The sequence below is a fragment of the Plasmodium fragile genome, assembly GCF_000956335.1.
Source record: "Plasmodium fragile strain nilgiri unplaced genomic scaffold supercont1.5, whole genome shotgun sequence".
NCBI lineage: Eukaryota > Apicomplexa > Aconoidasida > Haemosporida > Plasmodiidae > Plasmodium > Plasmodium fragile.
In genome coordinates, this window is record NW_012192585.1 from 97,392 (window position 1) to 108,324 (window position 10,933).

General features: G+C 44.4%; 4 protein-coding genes across 4 annotated transcripts in view; 1 reads left to right on the plus strand and 3 right to left on the minus strand.

Moving 5' to 3' along the window:
• Window positions 1–86: 86 nt before the first annotated feature.
• AK88_00593 (uncharacterized protein) lies at window positions 87–1,096 on the minus strand (the record flags this gene model as incomplete). Its single annotated transcript, XM_012478241.1, has 2 exons — window positions 87–605; window positions 758–1,096. The coding sequence occupies 2 exons, from the start codon at window positions 1,094–1,096 to the stop codon at window positions 87–89; spliced, it is 858 nt and encodes a 285-aa protein (XP_012333664.1).
• A 1,736-nt stretch (window positions 1,097–2,832) lies between these two features.
• AK88_00594 (uncharacterized protein) lies at window positions 2,833–3,813 on the plus strand (the record flags this gene model as incomplete). Its single annotated transcript, XM_012478242.1, has 1 exon — window positions 2,833–3,813. The coding sequence occupies one exon, from the start codon at window positions 2,833–2,835 to the stop codon at window positions 3,811–3,813; it is 981 nt and encodes a 326-aa protein (XP_012333665.1).
• Window positions 3,814–3,860: 47 nt separating this feature from the next.
• On the minus strand, window positions 3,861–7,234 carry AK88_00595 (uncharacterized protein; the record flags this gene model as incomplete). Its single annotated transcript, XM_012478243.1, has 2 exons — window positions 3,861–3,943; window positions 4,144–7,234. 2 exons carry the CDS (start codon window positions 7,232–7,234, stop codon window positions 3,861–3,863), a joined length of 3,174 nt encoding a protein of 1,057 aa, XP_012333666.1.
• Window positions 7,235–8,817: 1,583 nt separating this feature from the next.
• The window catches only part of AK88_00596 (uncharacterized protein), a gene marked incomplete at both ends in the record, with an annotated part of 4,042 nt that continues 1,926 nt past the window's right edge, over window positions 8,818–10,933 (minus strand). The window contains one exon of the mRNA XM_012478244.1: window positions 8,818–10,931. Within this exon, the coding sequence (XP_012333667.1) occupies window positions 8,818–10,931 (2,114 nt within the window). The remainder of the gene's footprint in view (window positions 10,932–10,933) is intronic.

Genomic DNA, 10,933 nt, shown 5'->3' on the forward strand with positions numbered 1-10,933 from the left:
AATTATATAGCTGTAAAAAAAAAAAAAAAAAAAAAAAAAAAAAAAAAAGCGCAACCGTGTGCAAAAAAAGAGGCAGCATGGCTACCTCATTTTTGTTGATATAAGCACCGATCGTGCGAAAAAGAACGTGTGTATATACTGAATAGTTCGTCAAAGAAGAGAGTGATTTCTTCTGTAGACATGCGTGCATGGAAAGTTTTAAGAAACTCTTTGACGAAATCTTCTACTTTGTAAAGGCCTTCTAGGTTTCTGTACGATCCAATAAATTTCATGTAAAATGATGTGTCATGGACATACGCTTGAAAGGGGGAAATAAATGATTGGTAAAATTTCGCGAAGCATTTTGAGATATCATCAAAATCGCGGAATGAAATGTGTGGGCTTTTTAACGTTTGTAAAATTAATTTAAAGTCCTCCACGTACAGGGATAAATAATTCCCCCTCAGCTCGTCTTCAGTTGCTGTTCTGCAGGACTTTATTATTTTTTTGAATGTAACGTTCGCGTCGTATAGGTATGAAAAGTGCTCATCGAGCGACGTGCAGAATTCGTTGTAGCTTAGGACTTCCTCGAGGATACTCGTTATGGCCCTCATCGTGTGTTGCATCTGCCGGGAGGGGGGTAACGATGAGATAGTGATGGGGAGGGGGAGACAGTCACAAGGGGAACAGCTTGTGCCATGTGCAAGCACACTGTGCACATTTCAACAGATTATATAATTTTCCCCAGCGAGTAGCCCCCAACCCGATTTGCACTTACCGAATCCGAGACACACCTAATGATGACATTTCTAATATTGGTGATATTATCTAACTTTTCAATTTTCAATTTTTTAATCATCTCATGGTGAATGTAACCCAATTCTGCCTGTGATGTTTTCCTCTTAACTCTTTCGTATGGAGAAGGGGGGGGTGTATTATCTTCCAGGGCGTTTAAGGAAGCCTCCAAAAAGCTATAAGCATCTTTTGTCCTTGACAGGTGAAGTTCTTTTTCTTCTTCTGCGTCATTTTCCATTCCGATCGAGGCTTCACTGGTTCGTAGCAGCAGTGCCAGCACTGCAACGAGGAGGAGGAGGTTGACGACTCCCCCCTTTGCCATTTTGTAGTGAGTGGACAGGAGAAGAAGCGTGGAAGGTCTACGCGCAGGCACATATACACGTGCATTTATATGCATACGTTTGACGAGTGAACAACTGGAATGGTCACAAAAAAAAAAAAAAAAAACGAATGAATGAACAGCGTTGCCGCAAAAAGTGGCTAGCCAATTTTACCAACAAGCTTTTTTTTTTTTTAACAAACTTTTGTCCTTTAAAAAATTAGACGCATCTGTACACGGAGGGGAAATTCTGTGGGAGGAGGTGCCAGTATCATTTGGTGGGAAAAAAAAAAAAAAAAAAGGAACAAATCTCGAACGACGAGGAAACGAAGAAATAGAAAAATGTGATGTGCTTGCTTTTCCATGTTGTGTAAAGAGGAAGGATGATTTTGTTCTGTTTTCTGGTGAACTATTTTTTTTTTTTTTTTTTTTCCTTTAGCATGCATGCATTGGAACAGGGTGTTACACCTGTGTGCTGTTGTGTCTTGTGTCGTATGTGAATAATGTGCACACGTAACTAATATGTTAGTTTATAATCGGTTCTATGTTTGGGTTGGAAGGTGCGTGCAGGACAACCCCTCTCAGGCAGGACATCCTTCGTTGTGGTTGTGTGTGACTCCCTTTCCCTCCGCCGCCTAGTCACCAAGGTGCAAGCAACACGATTGAAACCATTCGCTGTGCCACAGTAAAAGAGAAGTGACCTCTATATGGGTGTTAAATTCAACAGAATCGGCAAACCATAGGACACGTACAACCATCAATCCATATGCGCGCAAGCTCGTCTCTAACGGTGCTTTCGCATATTTCCCCCTTGTTGCGGGCACTCAACGTGTGGGGGGTGGCCCCCAACCCTGCAACCAATTTCTAAACAAAAGCAAAACACAAAAGGGCCAGGCCGCCATTTTGGCGCAGTCCTCACAATTGAGACACTCCGTGAGTGCGTGATAGTTGGATCGAACTCATTTTTGCGAAGAGACGGGTATATAAAACAACACTATACAAGACCACGTTGCGCTATAAAGAGGCATGTCACAATTGCATGCATATATTTTTTTTTTTTTTTTTTTCGCCACGAGGTCGTCTCTTCACGGGTCATATGAAAAGTGATGTACTTTGGGTTGGGAGCAACAACAATAACCCAAATTGGATGCTTTCCTAAATTTTTTTTTTTTTTTTTTTTTTTCTACAAGCGCGCAGGAGCAAAGAGAAAATCAATCTCTATCAAGCTACGTTCCCACCCCCGTGCCTGTCACATGTTACTGTGGGGAACGGGCAAGAAAAAAGAGGAGCCGCTTTTCTTCCCAAATTTGTTTGTTTTTAAAATGTTGCTTTTTTCCACGCATGACAAGTATATAACAGCGCGCGAGAAGTGGTAATTTTTTTTTTTTTTTTTTGCGCCTGTAAATTTTTCCCCCCCCAAAGAAAAAGGGGAGTACCCCCTTCTATAACGACGGCAAATAAGTAAATATATACAAACTCGCACGGAAGAAGGCATGTTCTCCTAAATTGCGAACGATCACAAGAGAGATCGAGTGTTGTGTCGATGAAAGGAAGCAACTTGGGTCGTGGCGTATTTACTTATGTGTAGTTAGGGGTCCCCTTTTGGAAGAAGCTTCCCCCTGGCACAGTGCAAACTTCACTTGTTCTTCTCCCTCTCCTCGCTGCTTGTTGTGGCTGTCGCAGCGGCACGATCGTTACCACCGATAACGCCGCTCACCACGCTAGCCACCCCCAGAAGCATGAGTTCCTTCGCGAACAATGCCGGGAACTACCGCAACAGGACGCTGGGGGCGTCGCCGAAATGCCAAAACATAAGCCACAAAGTGAACTCGGTGGAGAACGGGCCGTCCATCTTCTGCACCCTGTGCGCCCTACCATACAACGCCAAAATTAGACTGAACCCCTGCTTCCATGTGATATGTGGCAAGTGTTACGAACTGTGTGCTCAGCAACAGACGTGTCTCATGTGCAATGTAGAAATAAATGACGTGGAGTTTCTTTTTGTCGGTGAAAATGTTTTTGTTTGTCCTTATGGGGATTGCAAAAAGGGCTTCCTCAATTTGAAGTGTTTCCATTATCACATTTATTTCAAGCACCAGTTTTTAAAGTCAGCTAATTGTTATAGTGAAGATGTAAGCAGCAGTAGCATCATGACCGGTCGCCAGAACCCGAGAGGAGATGCTTTATCCCTTCCAAGCAATGAGCCTTTTGCAACTTCCTTTTTTTCAAACAGCGATGGATTGAATGCTTACACCTCCAACCATGTAGAAGACCAGGAGTTTAATTGTGACGGAGGAAAAAATGACCCAATTGCAAGCGCGGCCAGCATGAACATGAGTCGTGCCACGAGTATAAATGTCGTCTCACGTGGCGGGGGGGCCCTGCCTTTAGCAAGGGACAACACTCCCTTCAACGTGCACAGTAACCCAATTAACAACTTTGTAATGGATAGCAAAAGCTTGAGTTTGCAGAGTATGGCCCTTGGTGGAGGTGCCATGAGCACGAGCGAGAAGAAGAATAATGTCTCTGGGGGAAACGTTCCTCCTACCCCTATGCAGTTCACAGGCAAGTGGGACTATGGCAACGTTCCTTTTAAGTCTGATTTTAATGCGTTTAATGTCCCCCCTAGTAGCGATCCTCCCCCCAGCAATAATCCCCTTGGGCCCAGTGGGAAGGACAACCAGGAGGACGACTACGACAATCTGGAGGATCTCATGTGAGATTGGCGTTGCCCAAACGGGACACACACAAAACACCCCCTCGTGAATTAATTCACAAAGATGTACCTGTTCTTGTCCTGACAGAACATTGGCACGGACGGTATGATGATGCCTTGTGGCCGGTAATGGTCTGCGAGGAGGGGGGGATAATAGAGGCGGGCAGGTGAAGAGGCTGTTCAGTGGGAGATGGGCGTGGTTCGCGCGGTTCGCGATGTGCGCGATGTTTGCCACGTTCACGAGCCTTTAAGACGTGTCCTTGGGGACACTTCTCCCTCCGGCGTGTTCTCATTTTTGTGTTCTCTTTCATGTGTGTGCTCGTTTTTGGGTTACCCTTGCGGAGGTTTTTCGCCAGGACGGCGAAGGAGCCTAAGAAAATCAGGACGATGGAACCTAACTCAATTTGAAGGCTGAAGGAGTACCCAAACATGGGTAGCATATTAAAAAAATACTCACGCGTATTGTATATAACTACCACGATCAGCATAGAAGAATTTATGTACTTGAGAAAGAAGCTCCAAAAAAGGGGGATGTATTTTTCATCATTCCCTGACATGGCAATATTCATGTTCCTTCTTAGGACCTCCATATTTCCTATGTATAGCCAGTAGAGGCATTTTTTAAAAAGGGCTGCGTAGTCACTGTAGTGTCGCTTGTTTTCTGCAGTGTGCTGTGTGCAGTTCTCCTCGCCGCTTTTCTCTTTCACCGCTAAATTCTCCGAGGCGCTTGAGCCGGCTCCCCTGCGCAGCTTGACAATAACCTCCACGAAGGACGTGGCCACCGCGGCCATGTTTAGGGACAGCCCGATGATGAACACCTGCAACCAACTGCCCTCCCCCAAGTAGAATACAAACACCAGGGGCAGCACAACAACCCAGGAGAAAAAATTTAAAAGGCATGAGAAAACTCCGCACTGGGCCATCTGAAACTTCATCCCAAATACCCATGACGCATAAATCACTTGAACAGCACAAATAAAAGTTAAGAAGCCCCTGTAAAGAGAATTCAAAATTATCTCACTAACGATGTCGTTGTTCCTTCGGAAGTCTATCACATGAAAAATGGTCAAAATATATATGACTATGAAAAGGAGGAAGGTGCCATACTTGTTGATGGCTATGTTTTTCATTCTTGTGACTCTTGCTATGATTCGAGTGTGGAAGTGACTCTTTTGCTTCACGCCACCTATACCAGCGTTATCACTCTTCCGTGATCTGTCCTTGCCAGAGTAGCCCTCCCCACTACTCCACCGGCTACCTGCTCCACCCTCTGCAGCCTCACTGGAACCCGCACTTGGACCACTGGAGTCAGAAAATAATTCCCGCCTGGCACCCCAAGAAGGGGGTTCACTATCTGCATACATATTGCTACTACCATTTCTGTGTGCACTGGTACTGCTTTGCCTTGGACGCCGATGTGACACTTTCCCTTGGAGGTTTTCTCTCGTCGCCAGATCTGCTACCCTGATGTCGTCTTCGAAGGAACTTCCCCCAAAGTTGAAATCGCTTGGTTCCCCGTCAAAGCATTTGTAGGAGGGCAATTCATGTTGCACTTGTTCCCCTCCGTTTTGCACATTGGAAAGTGCGGAATGCTCTTGGAAGTAGTCTCCTCCTCGTCCGGTTCGTTGCAGAAAGCTATTTTTCCTGGACAAGTAGAGGAGGGAACTTTCCTTGTTGTCCCTCTCTGCATCAACTTTCCTCTCTTTAAAAAAAAAATTCCAACAAAAAAAGTTTATTTTTTTATTTTTTTTATGACTATTTTTTTTGCCTATCTGGGCTGTCCTCGTAGTCGTGTCCTGCCCCCTCCTCCTGTCAGTGGATTTGTCACTGCACGTGGCGCTTCTTCCCCTTTTAGAGAGAGAGGATGATCTGTTATTCGAGATGGAGCGATTGATACGATCCCTCTCGTAACGTTTAACTAACGATTTGTAAGTATAAATTTTCCTTTCTCGTTCTTCATTGTTATGTTTGGCTTCCGCATGGCAGGAACCACTTCTTCTACCCCTTTCCATTAAAATGTTGAATGGACCCAACAACTGCATAAGCACGATAAAGATGGTGGAGAACAAAAAGGAGTAAGAACTAAAAAAAAGACACAGCTTTTGCCACACGGCATACCTATCGTCTTCCGTTTGGGCAGCCTCTAAGTAGGACGAGGGGAAGGAAGAAGAAAATGACGCACCCCATCCCCCCCCCTTCCGACCAGGCACCACCAACCCCTGCAACAAATTAACATAAGTGTTACACTTGATAAAATTGAACTCCTTCATCGTGACCAAGTCTTTGTTGTTGTACAAGTAATACTCATGGGCTTCATTCTTCAAATAAAAATACATATTAAGAATGTAAAAGGCAAAAGTATACATGGTGATTCTCAATATATTTGTATTCGTATGAAAGTAGGAAGCAAAGGTACTAAGAATAAAAATGGAAGAACTCCTAACTATGGTACCATACAAAAAGATGGTCAATTTAACAATTCCAATTTCTTCAAATATTTGAACCACCTCTTGATATAATTTTTTCTCCTGAGGAATATAAAAGAAAAAAGTATTCATTATAACAACAGACTTGCTACTAATCCAGTTAACAATAATAACAAAAATGAAGAATTTAAAGACTCGAATATTTTCTCGTAATAAAATAATGTAACAGAAAAGGATAAAAATTGTAGCTATTACAATAATGTATATATAATTATCCTTATTTCCAATAAACCATAAATTTTCATAAAAATTGACCATGACATTTTTATTGAAGGAGATACACTGATTTATAGCTTCCAAGTAAATTGTGTCTGGCATTAAAGAACAATCTGAACTTTGTCTTTTGGTTAAGTCGATAAAAACTTTTGTCATTCCATACTTCTTTTCTCCATCCTTCATGTGGACAATTCTCAATACGTTTTGTAAAAACTCCACTGAAAAATTGCATATTTCCTTCGCACAAAAGGTTACGGTTCCAAAGAGGGAAAAAATGGATAACACTCCCATGTGAGATGACAACATTCTGCATGACTTCACATAGTTTCCTTGAGACAGCAACCCCAAACATTGATGCAATATGAATAAAGGAAATGCATATACTATGAACAGAATCGAGTACACTACCGTCAATGCTTCTGGGGAGTAGAAAATGCTATTATTGTAATGGTTACATGACTGCCATCCTGAGTTGTCACAAATAACGACGACACAACAGAGCAGGAAGAATGTCCCGCCCCAACCCAGTTGCACACGACCCGTTACCACATTTTTCGTCTCGTGCTCGTTCTCACCATTGCTGTACTTGTTCTCACTCTTCAGCTTTTCGAAGTAGTCTGTGTCTTTGAACCAACTGTAGCTTTCCTTGAGCAAATTTTTCTTAAACAGCGCAATGGACTCCTTTTCAATTTTGCTCTTGAGCGACGAGTCCCTGGCTTTCATGGTGTGCGAAGACGAGGCGAGATGCGGGAAGAAGCGAAGCGGGCGAATTAGGCGAAAAAAGACCTGGATAGCGGTGAAGAAGAAAAAAAAATGGGTATTTCCCGCCGTAGGCCTATCGCCTCTTCTACTTCGCTTCCCGGGATAAGCGGCCCCCTTCCCCTATAAACAGTCTCAGCAAACATGCACATAAATGTGTACATACATATATACACACACCCCGCGTATGTGCTTTCTTTTCTTTTAGCCTTTCTTTTATCCCTTCCCGTTATGGACATCCTTTGTGCTTCTCCCCATTTAAGTGGCACCAGCACAAGACATCGAAATTTTGTCCTATGTGTCCTTCACTCTTCGGAAGAGTGCAAATGGTAGTAGTGCCCATTTTTGCCACCAACAAATTGAGCACACGGAATGACTTCCTTTTTTTTTTCCCCCCCCCCATCGATGTCGTGAACCAGGCAACGGCGCGTTCGCCTTTGCAAAATGGGAAAAAAAAAAAATGCCTACAACTCATGTGTATGTACAATGACTAGGCGATCTACTCCACTTCGTTGCAAAGAGAAAGTGTGTAATAAATATACTGTGACTCCACTTCACAGAAGAGGGAATTTTTTCCGATTGTTGCATCGTTCGGCATGAGCTAAATTTTGATAATTTGAAAACAAAAAAAAAAAAAAAAAATTGCTTAATATGCCTGACTCGTAAGGCGATTTTGTTAAATTGTCTAGCTTTTTTTTTTTTTTTTTTTTTTTTTTTTTTTTTTTTTTTTTTTTTTTGCACACACCTGTTGAGGCGATGACGGTCAACCGGAAGAGTGGCAAACGTTATTCGAAGTTGGTGTTTTTCCCCCCTAACTGTGCACATTCGTCGTGGCTGTATTTTTGCGTTTTTTCCAAGTTGAGTCTAAAACAGGGGAAAAGCCTCAACATGATCTCCGCCAAACGCTGCGGGAGAGGCACCATGCGGGGCGCCTCTGCATTTGGTGTGTTCAATTTTTGCCTGAACAGGGCATACATGAAAAGTGGACTGTCGTTTTTCATGGACTTTTAAAATGAAGGAAACGCGAGTTTCTTCTTTTTGGGAATGTCGAAGTTGTGCAATTGCGAAAAGGGGGAGGACGGTCAGGACGAACAAAACGTACAGGACGGACAAGGCGAACAAAAACGGACAAGACGAACATGCTTCTTTTTTTTTTTTTTTTTTTTTTTTTTTTTTGCAACAAGCGCGGTGATGGAAACATGCCTACCCACCGCTGTAGGGTAAAGCGCTTAAATCAATTCACACATTGATGTTGCGCTTAAAATGAGGGCAGCGACGTCCAACGGGGGACGTAACACCGCATCACGTGGGATGATCACACAGTCCCATTCCCTTCGCTTTATATTAAATTGATAAAAAAAAGAAAAAAAAGGGGGGGGATTTCATTCTTGGGTGAGGACGATCTGATCGTCAAGGGAGGAGAAATACGTAGGAAGCGTGTAGAAGGCTTCCAAACACTTAAATATGTCTCCCATGTTTCAAAAGTGCGTTTAGCTCTCCATTATATTCTTTCGTTGGGGGATATCCCCAATGTACATATGCGCTACCTAATTAGAGGAGCGGCACATGTTATTTCTGCAATTGTGGCAAAGGTACAGTCCGTTGTATACACATGGCTCATTTTGACTTCCTCCATTCGAAGTGTCCCCTTGGTTCAGCATGCACCTACAGTTTGCGCAGTAAAGTCTGTTCGATCCGCTTCCACCGTTCGGGCTGTTCTGTCCGTTTGTACTGTTAACGGTGTCCATTCCGATGTTAGCTGTGGCCATTCTGCTTCCATCGGTCATGCTGTTCGATCCTACGCTGTTGACCGTGCTGTTGATCGTGCTGTTTGGGCCGTGATGGCATGTGACACACATCCCATTGTCCGTGGTGTTTATGTTGTCCATACCGTTCACGTGATTCAATTTATTATGGTTGCTCACAATGTTCGGGTTGTTCACGCCGTTCGGGTTGCTCACAATGTTCTGGTTGCTTACGCCGTTCTGGTTGCTTACGCCGTTCGGGTTGCTCACGCCGTTCTGGTTGTTCACAACGTTCGGGTTGCTCACTCCGTTCTGGTTGTTCACTGGGTTCACTCCCCCCGCAGGACACGTTACATCCATGCGCGGCGCTTCGTTCATGTGGTTCATATACTGGGATTCAATTATGTCTCTCATTCTTTGGGCCTCGTCCATACCGCCCGTGAAGTTCGCTCCGTGCATTCCATTTACATTTTGCATTCCGTTCACACCGTTCATGTCGTTCATGCTGTTGGGGAAGTTGGTGCCCCCGGTGCAGTTGGTTCTGCCCATGCAGTGGGGGCTCTTCATATAATTGGGGTTGTTCGAACACCTGCCGCAAAATACCCTAGACATGCAGCTCGTGCACTGCATGCACTGCATAGAATTAAAACAATTTCTGAGGAGGACACAATGCATGCAGTTGATGGAGTTTATGTTGATCAACCCGACCATGGAATTCGTGTCGTTGGGGCAGCCAAAAAGGTTCACGCCGTACAGGTCGCTAACGTGGTTGTGTTTGTTCAGGCTGTTAACATGGTTCATGATGTTCATCCCGCCAAAGGGACTTACGTCGTTACGGCCGCTAAACTGATTCATGCTGTTCATGTCTCCACTGGGGCTTACTTCATTACGGCCGCTAAACTGATTCATGCTGTTCATCCCGCCAAAGGGACTTACGTCGTTACGGCCGCTAAACTGATTCATGCTGTTCATGTCTCCACTGGGGCTTACTTCATTACGGACGCTAAACTGATTCATGCTGTTCATGTCTCCACGGGGGCTTACTTCATTACGACCGCTAAACTGGTTCATGCTGTTCATCCCACCAAAGGGGCTCATGTCGTTACGGCCGTTAAACTGATTCATGCTGTGCATGCCGCCAAAGGGGCTCATGTCGTTACGGCCGCTAAACTGGTTCATGCTGTGCATCCCGCCAAAGGGGCTCACGTCGTTACGGCCGCTAAATGGGGTACCATCATTAGTGGAGTTAACATGGTTGAGTTGTGCCTGCTGCGCAGGACTGTTCATTCCTATCTCGCGGTTCACATCAGTCGTGCTAACATCAGACACACTACCCTGTGTTAAGCTGGTACCTCCTGAATAACTCATATGGTTGGTGAAGCTGGTGCTATTGGTGCAGTCTGAGTTGTACATAGAACTGGGGCTGTTCACAAAGCATGTGTTGCATACGTTGCTACTGTCAGACAGGTTGAAGTCTACGTTCGCGTTGTTCATGCTGTTCATATTGTTCGCGTGGTTAACCCCATGCAAGCCGTTCATAACAGTAACATCCTCTGTGTCATGCGGGATTTCAAAATGTACACCATAGTCTCTTTCCCTATACGAGTTGTCTCCACTTCTGTATTCTCCATTGTAATTCTGCACACGGCCACCTCTCATCATGTTAAGATCAGCATCAGCGTCGAAGTTGACGGGGCTATCATTAGAAGCAGTTTCGGAGCTGATAGGACTGTCGTTAGAATCAATACCGGAGCTGACAGGACTGTCGTTCGTATCAGTAGCGGAGTTGATAGGCGAGTCATTAGAAGCAGGACCAGCGTTGAGAACAGTGTAGTTAGAATCAGTAGGGGAGCTAACCGGAGAGTCATTAGAAGCAGCACCAGCGTTGAGCGCAGTGTAGTTAGAATCAGTAGGGGAG